This window comes from Myotis daubentonii, chromosome 8, assembly GCF_963259705.1.
Source record: "Myotis daubentonii chromosome 8, mMyoDau2.1, whole genome shotgun sequence".
Classification (NCBI taxonomy): Eukaryota; Metazoa; Chordata; class Mammalia; order Chiroptera; family Vespertilionidae; genus Myotis; species Myotis daubentonii.
Genome location: NC_081847.1, coordinates 8,052,372 through 8,071,174, shown reverse-complemented (window position 1 = coordinate 8,071,174; position 18,803 = coordinate 8,052,372). Strand labels below are relative to the sequence as shown.

At 44.7% G+C, this 18,803-nt stretch overlaps 2 protein-coding genes and 1 pseudogene across 9 annotated transcripts in view; 2 read left to right on the top strand and 1 right to left on the bottom strand.

The window, feature by feature from the left end:
• The window catches only part of AURKA (aurora kinase A), a 15,285-nt gene extending 12,010 nt beyond the window's left edge, over positions 1 to 3,275 (bottom strand). The window contains exon 1 of one of the 4 annotated variants that reach the window (XM_059705247.1): positions 3,252 to 3,275. The gene's annotated coding sequence lies outside the window, so the exon portion shown is untranslated. Of the gene's footprint in view, positions 1 to 29; positions 489 to 968; positions 1,027 to 2,575; positions 2,675 to 3,251 lie in introns of those variants that run through there. The other 3 variants (XM_059705245.1, XM_059705246.1, XM_059705248.1) reach the window with 3 other exon arrangements.
• Positions 2,826 to 18,803, top strand: CSTF1 (cleavage stimulation factor subunit 1). Of its 5 annotated transcripts, none has more exons than XM_059705251.1 (6): positions 2,826 to 2,963; positions 4,579 to 4,779; positions 6,137 to 6,414; positions 6,568 to 6,765; positions 7,245 to 7,635; positions 16,621 to 18,803. In XM_059705251.1, exons 2-6 carry the CDS (start codon positions 4,611 to 4,613, stop codon positions 16,878 to 16,880), a joined length of 1,296 nt encoding a protein of 431 aa, XP_059561234.1. In that variant the 5' UTR covers positions 2,826 to 2,963; positions 4,579 to 4,610; the 3' UTR covers positions 16,881 to 18,803. The 5 variants fall into 5 exon arrangements, with proteins under 5 accessions (XP_059561234.1, XP_059561235.1, XP_059561233.1 ...); XM_059705252.1 differs by lacking the exon at positions 2,826 to 2,963 and adding an exon at positions 2,983 to 3,133; XM_059705250.1 differs by lacking the exon at positions 2,826 to 2,963 and adding an exon at positions 3,026 to 3,151.
• LOC132239222 (nuclear ubiquitous casein and cyclin-dependent kinase substrate 1-like) lies at positions 11,060 to 12,228 on the top strand (annotated as a pseudogene).

The window sequence follows — 18,803 nt, the reverse complement described above, 5'->3', positions numbered from 1 at the left end:
CACAGGTCAGTTCTCCGCCTCCATCTTACCTGCGTTCTAGGCAGCATGACAAGCTCACTCATTCATTTTCCACTCCTTTCTTCCCTTAGCTTAGACGTAGGCCTACGAAGTCCCAGAATGTGGACCCTGACCACCTCTCTAACCGTATCTCCTCTTGTCCATTGCACACCAGCCACACAGAGTTCCTTCCTTTCCTCAAGTCTCCTGCCACAGGGCCTTGGTACTTCCTGTTTCCTCCACCTATAAAGCTCGTCCCCCAAATAGAAGTGTGGCTTGTTCCTTCGTTTCATTCAGTCTCTGGCCAGATGTCCCCTTTCAGACCATCTTTCCTTCATGGCCCTTACTTAACCTTTACTTGTACTTGTTTACTGACTGTCTCTCCAGACTCAGATATCCAGCTACCTACTCAGTATTGCCAAAAAAAAAAAAAAGCTCCATGAGAACAAGGGCTTAGTTCCATTTTGTTCAAGGTCTCCCCCAGAACATGCCTGGCACATAGAATGTACACCAATGTTTGGGGAATATATTAACCCATTAACAAAGCAAATCAATCATAAAAATAGTTTACCCTGACCAGTTTGGCTCAGTGGATAAAGCCTGCGGACTGAAGGGTCCCAGGTTCAATTCCGGTCAAGGGCATGTACCTTGGTTGCGGGCACATCCCCAGGAGAGGGCATGCAGGAGGCAGCTGATCGACGTTTCTCTCTCATGGATGTTTCTAACTCTCCATCCCTCTCCCTTCCTCTCTGTAAAAAACTCAATAAAATATATTAAAAAAATAGCTTATAACATTTACTAAACCCATCGAGTCAAGCAGCGACCTATCAAGTAAGTAGAACATAAACAAGAAAGCAGAAACCTTTTCTGTATTTTTCATACCCACTGCTCCATGAATTCCAGCATCCAATCAGAAAGCACTCCCCTCCCCAAGCTCTCATAGCCATTCATCAATATGCAAATCACTCCACCTGGGAGATGGGCCACTAAGAGCCTAGAGCAATGGTTCTCAACCTGTGGGTCGTGACCCCTTTGGGGGTTGAACGACCCTTTCACAGGGGTCGCCTAAGACCATCGGAAAACACATATATAATTACATATTGTTTTTGTGATTAATCACTATGCTTTAATTATGTTCAATTTGTAACAATGAAATTGGGGATCACCACAACATGAGGAACTGTATTAAAGGGTCGCGGCATGAGGAAGGTTGAGAACCACTGGCCTAGAGACTTCACATCAAACAGTGAGTTAGTAGAAACAATAGACAAGAGGTGAAAATATATGCTTGTCTATGCGAATGCCAATTCCTCACAGGCTCTGCTTTCTTCACTTTCCCTCACAATTACAAGCTGCACACTGAGATTATATGGATAAAAGGACATAGAGTTAACAGTCTTCAACAAAAACTACAGACATTTGCTCCAATTTCACAAACTTTTCCTTCCCAGTAAGATGAATAACAAGCAGAACAGAGTGAGATTCTGATCCAGAAATTCTGGAGAAAGCCCAGGAAGACTGCTTGTCAGGAGGCTCTGCTCTACAGCCAGGGCCAGGAGTCACGCGGCCAGATGACCTCCAGACTCCTGCAGCTCAAGCAGGAAAAGGGTTGACCTAACAACACTGTGGGTCCAGGTGTCCCTTCTTCCATGGAACCTACCAATGCCATCGCATGAATGAAGAGTGGAGAGGAAATGAAATGGGTGCTGCCGAAGAGAGTGAAATTCAACCAAGGACATGGAAAGTCAGGCGCACAGCTACATCCACACCTGGTGGGGAGGGTTAGGACTAGAGACAGAGAGACTTCCAGGCCCACCCGCAGACCCAGCACATCAGATGCGGCATGTGAACCACGTCCCCAGATGACTAGCCAGCGCTGGTCCCACCCCTAGTTCTCGGGGAAACAGCAGGATCACCTGGAGAGCTTGATGGACGCAAACACCTGAGTCCGCCCAAGCGATTCTGATTCATCAGGTAGGCGGGCCTAGTGCTGAAAGGACGCCCCAGAACCCCACATGGGCAGGCCACGGTCTGAACGGCTCCAGCCCTCCCAGGTGGCCTCTCCGGGGTTGTCATTCACCCACACTCATCCACCTAGCGCAGGGCCAGGGCCTTCCCTGGCTATTCCATCCCCCAGGAACCCACACGTTTCTTTCACTGTTGGAAGCTGTCTTGCTAGGTCGTCGTCTGCCTCCTCGCCCCGACTAGAACCTAAGCTGCAAGACAGCAAAGCCCTCGGGTCAGCTCTCTCACCCAGGTGCCCACTGACCCGGACCATCCCATCAGAAAGCACCCCACCCCACCCCCAGCCCCCCGGGTGTTTAGGACACACCAAGCGGAAGGACGCCTTAGTACCTGGTGGCGGCCGGGAGGGCGCTGAGAAAGCGGGGCTGGGGGAGACGGAGGACAGGGAGAGGAGGAGGACAGAGGACACGGGACCCAGGGACGCCTGCTCACCCCGACGCTCCCCTCGCCAGTCCCGCGGCACCACCCCACCGCCCGGCTGCCCGCTCGAAGGCCACCCAGGCGTGCCGCCCTCGCCCTCCCGCCTCCCGGAGCTGCCCCCCGGCCTGGACACCTGCTGGCTCCGGCCTCCGACCTACGGCCGCCGAGTCCTCCGGAGAGCCGAGCCGTTAGACTCAGAGAGTCATTTTAAATGGGAGTTAAACTCTCTGGTCCGAACGCCGATTGGCCTGGGCTAGAGAGGCGCTGCCTTCCCATTGGTTCACAGCCGCGCGATGTCCCGATCAGGTCCAAGGAGGGCGGACGCGGCGCGCAGGCGCACTTGCTCCGTCAGGCCCCGGAAGTGCGGAACCAACGGCCCGGCCCGCGGACCCACGCTGTTCTGGCGCCAGCGCTGCTCTCCGGGAGAGGACGTCTGCCTGTGAAACGGAAGCCTCTTGGCGTCTGTGTTGTCGCGTAGGAGATAAAGTCGGAGGAAGTGAACGAACCTCTCGGAGGTGCCAGTAAGTAAGATGGCGAGACGGGCGGGGCCGAGTGGGCCCATCGACCGCGCAGCGCTCGGCGCGGCGGCCTTTTCGCGTGCGCAGTGAGTGTGCGCGCGGAGCGATCGATCGGGCCGGAGTCGTGCCTCCATTTTTGCAGAGAAGCGGGAGACCGGGAGCTGGACTCGCGGGTACCTGGGGCCCGGGATGTGCGCAGAGCGGCTGGAGCGGTCGGGCGGGGGGCTCTAGGGGACCACGGAAGGAGGGGAACGGGAGCATGTGAGCGGGGAGGAGTGCGCGCTGACTTGCCAGGCTGGGCCTGCTTCCTCCTCTTCAAGGGCCTCGCTCCATCCCTCCAACCCTAGTTCACCTCTCTGCCGGGTGGGAGCGGAGCGCACAGCGAGGGGCCGTCTCTGCCCTCCTGGTCCTTTTTCCAGCCCCGGTCCCAACCGGTCCGGGTTGGGTTCTTCTGTTCTCGGGCCTCGGCGTCCTCACCTGCAAATCGGGGTTGCGATTAGGCGCTCACTAGCCCCGCGAGCCCGCGCTCTATGCGCTGAGAACGGAGCTCGGCCTCTTCTTTTTAAGCTCTCTCTGCATCCCATAATGCTCCTGGCATGAGCGAGGAGACGGGATGGAGTAGCGGTTCAGTTCTGGGCTCCGGTGTGGACAGTCCGGGCGGCCACTTTCATCTTGGACGAGTTCCTCAGCCACATGTTACTTTCAGTGGGTTTCCTAACCTCTGACTTAGTTTCGTCCTCTCTGTTGTGTCCTAGAGTTGTCTACGCAAGCATAGAATTACATGCATTTGCTTCCACGTGTACTTCCTACGTCCACTGAGTGAGCTTATGCAGTGAGCAAATGCTGCCTTATGAAGTGCGCAGCACGGTGTCTGGCGAGTGCCCGGTGGATGTCAGCTGCTGTTGCTAACACCCATCAGTACAGCAGCGCATTAAGGCCTCGGGCGGGCTCCGGGGCCCAGTAGCCTGGGTTAGAACCCAGGCTTTGCCATTTACAGGCTGTGTGAACCTGGGTGAGTTAGACCTCTCCGGGCTTCAGGTTGCCTGTCTCCTAAAGAGGATTAGGCGAGGATTTAGTGAGGTAATGTGCATCAGTTGCCTACCCGATGTGTGTGGAGTGTATAGCAAGTCTCATAACTAGTGCCTGGAGCACTTCAACATCTGTAAATCCGCCTAAGTGCCCAGTCCTTCAAGTTTTGCCTCCCTCCTTTCCTGTTGTTCTTTTGGCCATGTTATTTGCCAATATTTTATTAAGCAATTCACCTTTGACTCCAAAGCATTCGGCTTGATTAAGTTTTCATAGCACAATAGGTGTTTTGCCCTCATATCTTGACTTATTATCTAAATATATAATTTAACAACCTCAGTTGCTTCAAAACATGTATTAAGACTGAACATAACTGATATTAGTAAACATACACTCAGCTAGTGGAAACAGTAGTGTCTGGACATATAACAGCTGCGGAACCTGATCTCAGGCAAACGAGTCATTGACCAAAGATAAGGCAGGTAGTAGAGCTGGGATTTGAGCCCTGCAAGTTAGATCCAATTTCTGTGTTGCTTCTGTGATTTCCTGGTGCCTCTCTTCTTCACCATCCACCCTTTTTCTCTTTTTGCAGCTGGCAGAGAAATTGTTTTCCTCTTCTCCACGATGTACAGAACCAAAGTGGGCCTGAAGGACCGCCAGCAGCTTTACAAGTTGATCATTAGCCAGCTGCTCTATGATGGCTTCATCAGCATTGCTAATGGCCTCATCAATGAAATCAAGCCTCAGTCTGTTTGTGCACCCTCAGAGCAGCTCCTGCATCTCATCAAACTAGGTAGCTGTGAATGCAGTTCATTGATCCCTTGACAAGGTTTCAGATGTTCTCACCTATCAGAATTTTTCAAGATTATTTCCACTTCTTTAGTGTCAAGTACAGTGCTGGATACTGACGGAGATAGCATAGTCCAGGTTATGAAGACTTCGAGCTGGTTCTAGCCTCAGGATCTTTATACAAATTATCTGGACCCTCCAGTCATTAGATTATTGACTCTTCAAGTCTCAGCTCACATTGTCATCCCAGAGTCCTTCTCACCTTTTCTAAAACAACCTCAGTATTATCCCCATCCCCCCGCCCCTCCACACACACACACACATGCTCTTTATCTAACACAGAGTCCCATTTCCTTCCTAGCACAAGTACTGTCTGAAATTTTCTTTAGTGTTTTGGGTTGTTTCCCACACAACCTATACCTCTCCCAACAACAAAAATGGCAAGCTCCTCAAAGATCAGGACCTTTTCTTGTTCAATAGTATGTGCTGGTGCTTGCCTGGGTCACAGAAAACACTCAGTGAAATATAGAATTATCAAACCTGTTTATACCCTCTGACCTGGCAGTGCTAGTTGTGAGAATTTTTGTTTTAAGAAGTGAAACAAATTTATGTATGGAGAAGGGTCCAGAAGAATTTATACGGCCATGTTAACAGTAATCATCTCTGGGTGAAATAGGATCCTTTTTTGTTCATCTGCATTTTTAATTTTTCCTATGCTAATAAACATTGTTTATATGATGTGTTGAGTTTTTTAAATTTAAAACACATTCTTGATAAACTTCAGTTTACTTAAATAACGTTCTTTCAAATGTTTCACTAGCGTTAATATATCTGACTTAATGAGCTTCAGAGTTTATATTAACAGATCTCAGCACTAACGATACAAGCTGGAGCAGGAAAAATGAACAATTTAACTACAGAACTGCTTTTTGTTTCTGTAGTTGTAGTTACATAGAACATTTTGGAGCAAAAATCAGCAGAGGCAACTACTGAAGCCTGGCCTTCTACAACCTGTGTTCCCTTACAGTGTGGTCACTGCATGCACCCTGGTCAGTGTGCCTAGTTTCGTAAAGTATTAAATGTCATGCACCTCCAAGAAGTAGTAAGTTAATATGGCAAACATTTTTCCCAGTTCAGATCCCAAACTTTGTCTTGGCCTTATTTTTTAGGGAGAGAGAACCATTGATTTGTTGTTTCACTTATTTATGCATTCATTGGTTGATGCTTGTATGTGCCCTGATGGGGGATTGAACCCGCAACCTTGGCATATTGGGCAACACTAACAAACTGAGCTACTCAGCCAGGGCCTGTCTTGGCCTTTAAAATAATACTTTTCATGCCTTAATTTTTATTCCTTTCAGGAATGGAAAACGATGATACTGCAGTTCAGTATGCAATTGGTCGTTCAGATACAGTTGCCCCAGGTACAGGCATTGACCTGGAGTTTGATGCAGATGTCCAGACCATGTCCCCAGAGGCTTCAGAGTATGAAACCTGCTATGTCACATCCCATAAAGGACCATGCCGAGTAGCTACCTATAGTAGAGATGGGCAGCTAATAGCTACTGGGTCTGCTGACGCCTCCATAAAGATCCTCGACACAGAAAGAATGTTGGCCAAAAGTGCCATGCCAATAGAGGTAAAATCCTGTAACACTGTTACTGTTTGCCTTTGTTCCTTCATGGGAGAAGGGGAGAGTGGTTTAAACCAGCTTTACTGAGCATAGTAGCAGAGCGCACTGTGAGTTAGAAAGATTTCACACTTTGCGTATCTCCTTATCTTACTGGTCTAGGTTATGATGAATGAGACTGCACAACAGAATATGGAAAACCACCCCGTGATCCGGACTCTTTATGACCACGTGGACGAAGTCACATGTCTTGCTTTCCACCCAACGGAACAGATCCTTGCCTCTGGTTCAAGAGATTACACCCTTAAGTTATTTGATTATTCCAAACCCTCGGCAAAAAGAGCCTTCAAGTACATTCAGGTTAGGAATGTTTGGGAAGAGCTTTATGTTTTTTCTTAAATACAGTGAGCTGTTGTATGGCTATTTTTAGAAGTAGTCTCAGTGATCATACATGAAATGAGACTACAGCAACAAGGATGTATGCCACAGGTGGCACATCGTTCACATGTTGTCATGCACCCACATCCTCTGGCGGGTTGGCACTGCTATGAGTCCAGTTCATGCAATAAGGATTCAGAGTCCATTTCACTCTAAAGGTTGCAGATCCGTTTGAAAACAAACAGTTCATTAAAGTCACTTATGGTAATAAAAAGTTACTCAGTTAATACTGTCAGGTATTTGCTGGAAGTCACATTTGGTACCTTAAAGTACTTTGTTCTTTCTCATACCTGATCCATTGTTTAATGGATTCTTTGCATCATCCAAATATTGTCCACATATCCTCTGGAAATAATTGTCCCACAGTTGGTCATTTAACGTTCATGTCTCTGTCCTAACAGGAAGCCGAAATGTTACGCTCCATCTCTTTTCACCCTTCCGGAGACTTTATACTTGTGGGGACTCAGCATCCTACTCTTCGGCTCTATGATATCAACACATTTCAATGTTTTGTCTCTTGCAATCCTCAAGATCAACACACCGATGCCATATGTTCTGTTAATTACAACCCTAGTGCCAACATGTACGTAACTGGTAGCAAGGACGGCTGCATCAAGTTGTGGGATGGCGTCTCGAATCGGTGCATCACAACTTTCGAGAAGGCACACGACGGTGCTGAAGTTTGTTCTGCCATCTTTTCCAAAAATTCTAAATACATTCTTTCAAGTGGAAAAGACTCTATAGCTAAACTTTGGGAAATATCAACAGGACGAACGCTGGTCAGATTCACAGGTATGTGAGAAATTGATATTACTGAAAACTTATGTATCATTTTACAGTTCCGAGATCTCATTTGAGGTACGGGAAACCAAGGCTTAAACTAGGTAGGGCCAAATCGTTTAGCTAACCCTACAGTTAGTAAGAGGCAGAGCTGGAAATAGAGCCCTAGTTTCTTACCTTTGCTTTTCTCAGTCCATAACAGCTTAACTAAATCTGATTCCATGCAGGTAGCATTTGAGAACTGGTGGTCTGTTTGCAGGCTGACTGCCTGCCCTCTTCTCTGCATTCCAGAGAAAAGGCCCCATAAGTGTACACATTAGGACAAGGAAGGCTGAGAGGGAAGATCTTGGCCCATTCCTGAGCGAGCAGAGGTAGCCCCCAAGGGAGACCACAAGTGTTCTGAATTGAACCTAGATAGAAAGTGGGTGCTTCAGACAGAAAAAATTGTTCTTCTGCTTCTCATTAATTCATGTAGGCCTCTAATTAGTAACAGTTGTGGCTGTGAGCTCTGTGATGAGATTTAAATTTATCCTTTCACAGTAGTCTGTTCAAGTCTAGCTATTTATAGTGAGTGTTGTTAAAATATTGTGTCTCATTCTTCTGTTCCTGTAGAAGCAAAGGCTGTTGTGTGATAGAAAACCTCCAGTAAACTTCAGCTAGTTTCCTCCTCTGTGATATGCTTGTGTCATGTGCTGAAATTGCATGACTCTAACCTAAAAGCTCCCAAAACTGTTTTGAAAGGGGCTCTGCTACGGTGTTAAGATAGTGTTGCAGAGAAAATTGAAGAGTTGGTGAGATCTTGACCACTAGGGAGCAGCATAGCCTACTGCAGTTTTAGTGCCTTAAAACCTGAGTTTGCTTCCTGCTGTCTTTCTGGCTTCTGGTATAGCAAGTGTTGGGAAAAGTCATTTTTTGTTGTAGTTCTTGGTGACTTCATTGAGCACTTTTGTATGAAGCTTGTTTGAAAAATATTGGATTATTGCTATGAAAAGACTGTGTGTACTGCAAAAGGGATGTATAAAAGTGATCAAGTAAAATGGGAAAACTGCCCGGCCGGCGTGGCTCAGTGGTTGAGTGTCAACCTATGAACCAGGAGGTAACGGTTCGATTCCCGGTCAGGGCACATGCCCAGGTTGGGGGCTCAATCCTCAGTAAGGGGCATACAGGAGGCAGCCGATCCATGATTTTCCATCATTACTGATGTTTCTGTCTCTCCCTCTCCCTTCCTCTCTGAAATCAATTTTAAAAATCTTAAAAAAATGGAAAAACCTCCTCCCTCTTGAGAAGATACACCAGACTGCTGACAAGAATTTATTATATTTAGGTATTTTTTAATGAATATTTGAAATGTTTTATGGTTGGTTTTGGTGGGCAGTTGGGAGTTGATTTTAAATAAGGTTGTACTGAATTTATATGCAAATTTCAGTTTTCCTAATTCACAAGTTAAGACACTTTGTGTCAGCAAATTTAGATGTTTCCAGTTTTAGTGTTTAGTTAGAATTATCCTATCTAATAAAAGAGAAACATGGTAATTGGCATACAGCCTCTACCCTTCCCATTGGCTAATCAGGGCGATATGCAAATTAACTGCCAGCCAAGATGGCGGCCGGCAGCCTGGCAGCTTGAAACTAACATGAGGCTTGCTTGCTTCAGTGATGGAGGACTCCAACATTTCCCGCCTGCGGCTGCAGGCCTCTGAGCTGCAACTCTAAGCAACTATGTAACAAATATAGAAGCTAAACAAAGCCCCAGAAACCTGCTTTAGTCCACCAGGCTTCAGCCAGCAGGATTGCAACATTGTAAGCAAAGGCCAGAAACCTACTTTCAGCAGCGGAAGCCTAAGAGCTGGAGCCAAGCCTCAAAGCTAAAGCTGGCCCAGAATTAAAAAAAAAAAGAAAAAGACAAAAAGGAGCAGTTGGGAGCTTCAGTCACCCCCAGCCTGAAAACAGCCCTTAGCCCCTCACCCAGACTGGCCAGGCACCCCAGTGGGGACCCCCACCCTGATCCAGGACACCCTTCAGGGCAAACCAGCCGGCACCCACCCATGCACCAGGTCTCTACCCTATATAGTAAAAGGGTAATATGCCTCCCAGCACCGGGATCAGCGGAGCCGCAAGGCCTCCCGGCACTGGGATCAGCGTGACGGGGCAGTGCCCAAACCCCCTGATCGCCCTGCGGCTCTGTGTGTGACAGGGGGCGGGGCCACAACCTCCCTATCCACCCTGCTCTGTTCATGACAGGGGAAGGCGCCCCAACCCCCTGATCAGCCCTGCTCTGTGCCTGATGGGGGGAGCTCCCCAACCCCCTGATTGCCCTGTGGCTCTGTGTGTGACAGGCTGCGGCACCCCAACCCCCTGATCGGCCCTGCTCCGTGGGTGACAGGGTGCGGCGCCCCAACCCCCCTCCCCCCCACGGGCCCTGCTCTGTGTGTGACAGGGTAGAGCCATAACCTCCCCATTGGCCCTGCCCTGAGTGTGACAGTGGCAGCGCCCCAACCCCCTGATTGGCCCTGCTCTGTGCGTGACAGGGTACAGAGCCCCAACCCCCCTGATGGGCCCTACTCTGTGAGTAACAGGGGGAAGTGCCCCAACCCCCTGATCGGCCCTGCTCTGTGTGTGACGGGGTGGCACCGCAACCTCCCCATCGACCCTGCCTTGAGTGTGACAGAGAACGGTGCCCCAACCCCCCAATCGGCCCTACCCTGAGTATGACTGAGGGTGGCATCACAACCTCCCGATCACCCTGCTCTGTGCATGACCAGGGGTGGTACCCCAACTCCCCAATCGGCCCTGCTCTGAGCCCGACCAGGGGCTGCACCTAGGGATTGGGCCTGCCCTCTGCCACCGGGAGCAGGCCTAAGCCAGCAGGTCATTATCTCCTGAGGGGTCCCAGACTGCAAGAGGGCACAGGCCAGGCTGAGGGACCCTCCCTCCCCCCAAGTGCACAAATTTTTGTGCACCAGGCCTCTAGTCTATAATAATAAAAGAGTAACGTGCTAATTAGACCAGATGTCCTTCCAGATGACCTTCTGGACAAAGCCAGGGCTGCAAGGGAAGCCCTGGTCCCGGGTGCCAGAGGGAAGCCCATGCCAGCAGCTGGGGGAAGGAAGGCCTACTCTTGCATGAATTTCATGCATTGGGCCTCTAGTCTTAAAATAATGAAGGAAAAGAGAAAAGTACCAATTAAATATTAGAAGTTTTGATGTTAAAAGTTCATTGAAAACACTGTAAACAAAATTAAGGAAGAGACGGAGGTACGGGGGCATCGTCCGATTGCAGGCCTCTGAACCGAGAAGCGGCGTTGTTTGAGAAGCCAGCAGCTCGGGGTTCTGTGGTATCGGCCCCCTCGGCCAAAGTTGGGGGGTGGGGCGCCGAGCGCGTGGGGTTGGGGTGGGGGGGGGGGCGGGCCCTGGTCTTTGGCTTCTCAACTCAGTCCTGATTCAACAGCGTACATGTCTCGGCCTGTCAGAAATAGGAAGGTCGTTGATTATTCAGTTCCAGGACTCTGGTGATGCTGATGAAGATTACGGAAGAGATTCATGTCCTCCAGCTAAGAAAATTCGATCATCTCCATGAGAAGCTAAAAATAAAAGGCGATCTGGAAAGAATTCACAGGAAGATAGTGAAGACTCAGAAGAAAAAGATGGGAAGACTAAGAAGGATGATTCTCACTCAGCAGAGGACAGTGAGGATGAAAAGGAAGATCGTAAAAATGTGCACCAGCAGCGTCAGGCAGCCTCTAAAGCAGCTTCTAAACAGAGAGATGCTCCTGGAAGATGTGGGCAGTGGAGAAGAACCAGAAGAAGAGGATGAGGCACCACAGTTCCAGGAGAAAGATTCCGGCAGCGACGAAGATTTTCTAATGGAAGGCGATGATAGTGACTATGGCAGTTCAAAAAAGAAAAACAAAAAGATGGTTAAGAAGTCCAAACCTGAGAGAGAAGAAAAGAAAATGCCCAAACCCAGGCTAAAGGCTACAATGATGCCAAGTCCTGTGAAAGGCAAAGGGAAAGTGGGTCGCCCCACAGCTTCAAAGGTATCAAAGGAAAAGACTCCTTCTCCCAAAGAAACGAGGAGCCGGAAAGCCCTCCAGAGAAGAAAGCCTCTGCCAGCCCTCCGCCCAAGAAGTCTGGGGATGAAGGGTCCGAAGATGAAGCCCAATCTGGGGAGGATTAAAAGTGATGGTGGTTTTGGAGAGATTTTATTTAAAAAAAGAAAAGGAAAAAAAAAAGGAAGGAAAAAGCGGGGGGGACAAAAAAAGAAAACTACGTAAGATAGAACATGGTTTTGGCTATGGCTTTGACTCATGGGCTTTTAGTGCTTTTTTCCCTTTTGTTGAAAATAACTTTCTCTCTTTTTTTTAAATTTTTTTTAAAGAAAATCTTTGTATGTTTAATTTACCTTTTGTCTATTGGTTTTTTCTTTTCTACCACCCTCTTCTCCCTTGCTTTTTCAATGAAAGCCATATCAAATTAATCACTGGATTGACTGCTTCATCTTTTTATTTTTAAAGGATGGTATACCACAGTTGTAAAGCAATAAGATTTGAGATGAACACTATGGAAATGTTGCTTTTTGCTAAACAGTAGCAAGTTGAACAGTAATCCAGACAGGGATGCCCCCTCTCACCACTCCTATTCAACATAGTACTGGAAGTGTTAGCCGTTGCAATTCGGCAAGAAGAAGAAATAAAAGGCATCCAAATTGGAAAAGAGGAAGTAAAACTGTCCTTATTTGCAGACAACATGATATTATACATACAAAACCCTAGAGACTCCATCAAAAAGCTACTAGACTTAATACATGAATTTGGCAATGTAGCAGGATACAAAATTGACCACAAGAAATCTGAGGCATTTCTATACACCAATAGTGAACTCTCAGAAAGAGAGATTATAAAAACAATCCCGTTTACCATCGCACCAAAAAAATTAAGCTACCTAGGAATAAACTTAACTAAAGAGGTAAAAGACCTCTACTCAGAAAACTACAGGACGTTGAAAAAAGATATAGAGGAAGACATAAACAGATGGAAGAACAGACCGTGTTCATGGATTGGTAGAATCAACATCATTAAAATGTCCATACTACCCAAAGCAATCTATAAATTCAACGCACTTCCCATTAAAATACCAACAGCATACTTCAGAGATCTAGAACAAACTCTCCAAAAATTCATCTGGAATACAAAAAGACCCCAAATAGCTGCAGCAATCCTGAAAAAGAACAAAGTAGGTGGGATCTCAATACCAGATATCAAGCTGTATTACAAAACCACTGTTCTCAAAACTGCCTGGTACTGGCACAAGAACAGACATATAGATCAATGGAATAGAATAGAGAGCCCAGAAATCGGCCCGAACCAATATGCTCAATTAATATTTGACAAAGGAGGCAAGAACATACAGTGGAGCCAAGATAGTCTCTTCAATAAATGGTGTTGGGAAAATTGGACAGATATATGCAAGAAAATGAAACTAGACCACCAACGTACACCATACACGAAAATAAACTCAAAATGGATAAAGGACTTAAATGTACGACAGGAAACCATAAAAATTCTAGAAGAATCCAAAGGCAACAAAATCTCAGACATATGCCGAAGCAATTTCTTCACTGATACAGCTCCTAGGGCACTTGAAACTAAAGAAAAAATGAACAAATGGGACTACATCAAAATAAAAAGCTTCTGCACAGCAAAAGAAACCATCAACAAAACAACGAGAAAACCCACTGTGTGGGAAAACATATTTGCCAATGTCATATCTGATAAGGGCCTAATCTCCAAAATTTATAGGGAACTCATACAACTTAACAAAAGGAAGATAAACAATCCAATCAAAAAATGGGCAAAGGACCTAAATAGACACCTTTCAAAAGAGGACATTCAGAAAGCCAAGAGACATATGAAAACATGCTCAAAGTCACTAATCATCCGAGAGACGCAAATCAAAACAACAATGAGGTACCATCTCACACCTGTCAGACTGGCTATCATCAACAAATCAACAAACGACAAGTGCTGGAGAGGATGTGGAGAAAAAGGAACACTTGTGCACTGCTGGTGGGAATGCAGACTGGTGCAGCCACTATGGAAGACAGTATGGAGTTTCCTTAAAAAACTGAAAATGGAACTCCCATTTGACCCTGTGATCCCACTTCTAGGAATATATCCCAAGAAACCAGAAACACCAATCAGAAAGGATATATGCACCCCTATGTTCATAGCAGCACAATTCACCATAGCTAAGATTTGGAAACAGCCTAAGTGCCCATCAGTAGATGAATGGATTAGAAAACTGTGGTACATCTACACAATGGAATACTATGCTGCTGTAAAAAAGAAGGAACTCTTACCATTTGCAACATAATGGATGGAACTGGAGAGCATTATGCTAAGTGAAATAAGCCAGTCAATGAAGGAAAAATACCACATGATCTCACTCATTCATGGATAATAGAGACCATTATAAACTTTTGAACAATAATAGATACAGAGGCAGAGCTGCCTCAAACAGATTGTCAAACTGCAGCGGGAAGGCCGGGGAGGGTTGGGGGGCAGGAGATCAACCAAAGGACTTGTATGCATGCATATAAGCATAACCAATGGACATAAGACACTGGGGGATAGGGGAGGCTAGGGGACTGTCTAGGGCGGGGGGATAAAATGGACACATATGTAATACCCTTTGTAATACTTTAAGCAATAAATAAATAAATAAAAATATATATATATATATATATAAAAGAAAGAAAATCTTTGTATGTTTAATTTACCTTTTGTCTATTGGTTTTTTCTTTTCTACCACCCTCTTCTCCCTTCCTTTTTCAATGAAAGCCATGTCAAATTAATCACTGGATTGACTGCTTCATCTTTTTATTTTTAAAGGATGGTATACCACAGTTGTAAAGCAATAAGATTTGAGATGAACACTATGGAAATGTTGCTTTTTGCTAAACAGTAGCAAGTTGAACAGTAATCCAAAAACAGAAGGATTTCAGTTAAAAATGATTGCTTCTTTCTCTACTTGGATTTTTAAAAAATCAATTGTCATCTAATACAAGTTTATTTTTTACCTTGCGGGCAGGGCAGGGAGTGGGTAACCTGACCTTGTGTGAGAGTGTGGGTTTTTGTTTGTTTTTTTATTTCATCACTGGTTATCTCAAAGAGATTCAGAGCCAGTGATCCTTTTATTCTACTACGTCTTTAAGGAATTAAAAAAAGAAAAGAAAAAAGCAAGGAGCACCAAAACTTAAATCACGCTTAATTTCCTATTTTACTCTCTGATGGTTCATGTTTTAAAATATGTATGTATCCTGTTTCTTGGATAAATTTTTACCAAGGATAAAAAAAAAAAAAGAAACCTAGAATTTAAATGGCAAGATCTATATATCGTAGTGTATTTCTTCTCAAACTGACAATGTTTAGGTTATAAGCAAATAAACTGCCGGTTAATGTGAATCTTGTTCACAAAGGAAAAAAAAAAACTTAAAATGCTGGATTAGAGGGGAAATAATCATAGCATATATAATAGACACATGTCATACATTTGTCAGTGAACACAGAAAAGATAAATGACCAACCTCACTGAAAAACTAAGAAATGAAAAGGGAAGTATTATTTTGTGCTCATCAGATTTCAGGAATTTAAAAGGTTGGTATTATCTAGTATTGATAAACATTTCAATAAATACATTGTTACGAGTATTAATTAGTAAAATATTTCTGAAGGACAATTGGTGTCACATAACAAAATTTTAAATAAATAACCAATAGAAAAAAACAGTAGACACAGGGTGAGGCAAAAGTAGGTTTACAATGGTTCATATGAAAAATAACAATAAATAATAATCATTGTACTTAAAATTGTAAACCCACTTTTGCCCCACCCTGCATCTTTTGACCCACTATACTCACCCTTAGAAATTCAACCTAAAAAGACCTGTGGGCAGCATGCACAGGCACAAATGAAGATGTCCCCCCAGCATTGTCTGGGGTGGTGGAAAGTTAGAGGCAGCATGAATGTCCACCAGAAGCCCGAGTAAATTGTGTAGGAACAGTTGTTGAACAGGTTCTCCCTCATTTGATCCCCACAGTAGTGTTGGGGTGCTGCTTTAATAATCCCCATGAAACAGAAGAGAATTAAGATGGGGTGAAGTAATTTGTTCAAGGTCACGTCGCTAACAAGGGGTGACTCCAACTCAGACACCAAAGTTTATTGTTATTCATTACCCTATGTTCCCTTTTTATATGGTCTCCACTACTGACTGTGGAATAAAGACAGCATATGATATATGCTCTGACTTATGTAATTTCAAATGAGTACAACACAGATATGTGGGAAGGATAATCATCAAAATATTGACTATGGGTGTAAAATTATCAGGGAGTTTTTATTTTATACTTTATATAGTAGTTTAAACAAAATATATTTTTTTCATGGTCATAAAACAGTATAATGCTTTCTTTTGGAGAGTAGATGTTCCTACATCCCAGTAATTCTAGTCCTAGGAATTTAATTCTAAGGAAGTAATGTGTTCTGAACAAAGAACGTTTATCACCACGTTGCTTACCATTGGATACAGACTAAATGCCTAGCAGGAAAAGAACTAAGTAATGATGTTTCTAAACGATGGGATAGAAACATTTGCAGACAGTAAAAATGATGGAAAATGTACCCAACAGAAAGTTGGTTTAAACTATGATAGAAAAGACGTATATGATGTGGCACCAGTTTTGTATTGTTTTTTAAAAGGTTTTTATACCTCTACGTGCATCACAGTTAACAGTTGCCTAAGGGATTGGGCCCAGAAGTGATTCTCTTTTTCATACTTTAGAGTTCCCAAAATTGCACAATAAATGTGTAATACTTTTAGCAATTTCAAAATTCTCTTTTTACATCTCTGGGATTAATAGCCAAAGTAGAACAGTCAGAGTGAGGGTCTAAGGTGTGAACTTGTAAAGCTACCTGGCCTTTAACCTCTCGGTCTGTGCGCAGGTGCTGGCTTGAGCGGGCGGCAGGTGCACCGGACACAGGCTGTCTTCAACCATACAGAGGACTACGTGCTGCTGCCAGACGAGAGGACCATCAGCCTGTGCTGCTGGGACTCACGCACAGCTGAGCGCCGAAACCTGCTGTCCCTGGGCCACAACAACATCGTGCGCTGCATCGTACACTCGCCCACCAACCCCGGCTTCATGACCTGCAGCGATGACTTCAGGGCCAGGTTCTGGTACCGGAGGTCAACCACAGACTAGAACCCTTCCGCCTTAAATAGGGTTCTTTTCTAGAGGACCCTGCCCCTCCCTCCCATGTGTCCCATCACCAGCCTCAGTAGAAAGTCGTGGTACCATCTTTGGCAGTCGGGCTGCCACCTCTACATCCTTCTTGGATTTTGTACAGAAGGGTCCTTTTTTACCTTGATGTGGAATCATGGTGGAAAAAGTGGGAAACGCAGACCCCTGCTCTGCACTCACTGATTATTACAGTGATTTTCATCGGTTTTGTAAAGACAGGACTTGCCATTTCTCTTAACTTGATCTTTTGAAGAAGGGTAGAGTATTAAAGTGCTTTCCAGATCTCGTGTGGATCTGTCCTGAGGAATTCTCATTGGGCTCTTTTGTCATCTTCTGTGCCTGTTCCACATCCTCTCTGTGTTTTCCTTTCCAAATGCATTTTGACCGATGAGTAGGCATACCTTGAGAATTGAGTTTCGTGCCCTATTAAACCACTTTAGAGAATCAGTTCTCTGAAAGGACATCCTAACAATAAAGCTCAGATCTGCAACTTTACTGTTACACATTTTCACTTCAGTAACATCAACGGCCAGTTTTCCTGAAGATTACAGGAGCATCTTTCATCAGACCTCCCACATTACCTTTCCTACCTGCAGTGCTCATCTTCAGTAGATGCACTTACCACCAAATGACGCCATTTGGTGGGAAGCATAGACTTGGAGACTATATCCCATCTAATCGGAATCAGGTGGTCCCCCCACTGCCCTCAGGTGTTGCTTGTCTTCATGAATGGCCAACACTGATTGGCTTTGTTCTTATGTAACGTTAAATCTTATTTTTCAGCCTGAACCTTAACTACTCATCGTGGACACACAGGCAACTGTGTTCTCAGAATATATTTGCAATTAACTGACTGATACAAGTTTTCTTTTTCTTGAAATTTTTTTAGAAGGTGACAATATTTTTTTGTGTTGAGCTCTAACTGGGTCAAAGAACCCAAACTCCCCTCACTAAGATATCTTTGGTTTATATTTGTCCCCAAATACATATACCTCATGATCTGGGTGGGAGCACCTAAAAATATAACCTGGGAACATTAGGTAAAAAGTATGAAATAGAGTAATGTAATTATCTTATGTTACAGGAATTTTAAAATATGATGATGATTGCATAAAAATTCTGCTTTAGTCATCATCCTTAAGGATCATTTTAATTCTTTATAAAATGATTTTAAGCATTCTTAATGAGTTAAATCACAGCTTTTTGTTCAGGTTTACAAAGACCTGTATTTTGTGCTGCATAGTGAGTAAACTTACTTTATGTCCTGATTCCCTGGTATTTGAACTAGGATATCAAAGGGTGCTGCTTTTGTAAGATTAAAAGAAACCAGTTGACTAGGAACAAAGATAACCAGTTCTACCAAAAAAATTATCAAACATGGCTTCCCACTTCTTTTTCTGGCTTTTCTTTTTCTTCCAACCTGTGAAACTAAAGGAGAGGTTGGCATTTCCGCATTGTTCTGCTCTGGCACACGCCCTGGGATGCCCACTCTATACTCTGCATGTAAGTCCCGCTGGATCCTTTAACTGTTCATGCATTAAGATACTAATACCTACTTTTTCCAGTTTTTGGAATAGTCTCAGCAATGGGATCTGTAGTTTCAGGACTTCTGTTTACAAGATCAAGATACTTTTGTGTGTTTCCAAAATGAGCTTTCTAACATAGGGTTTTGTTATTTTTTTCTTTAAAAAATTACCTTAATGTTTTGAACTGGTATAAATGCCATGAGTATTTCATGAACTTGGTATCTGCACATAATTAATTGTACCACACCACCCTGGCATTCAAATGGTGAATAATACCCAGTCAGGATAAGAATTTAAAACTATGTTATTTTTTAAAGATATGTGATTTCTAAAATAAACTTTTTGTATATAATGATAA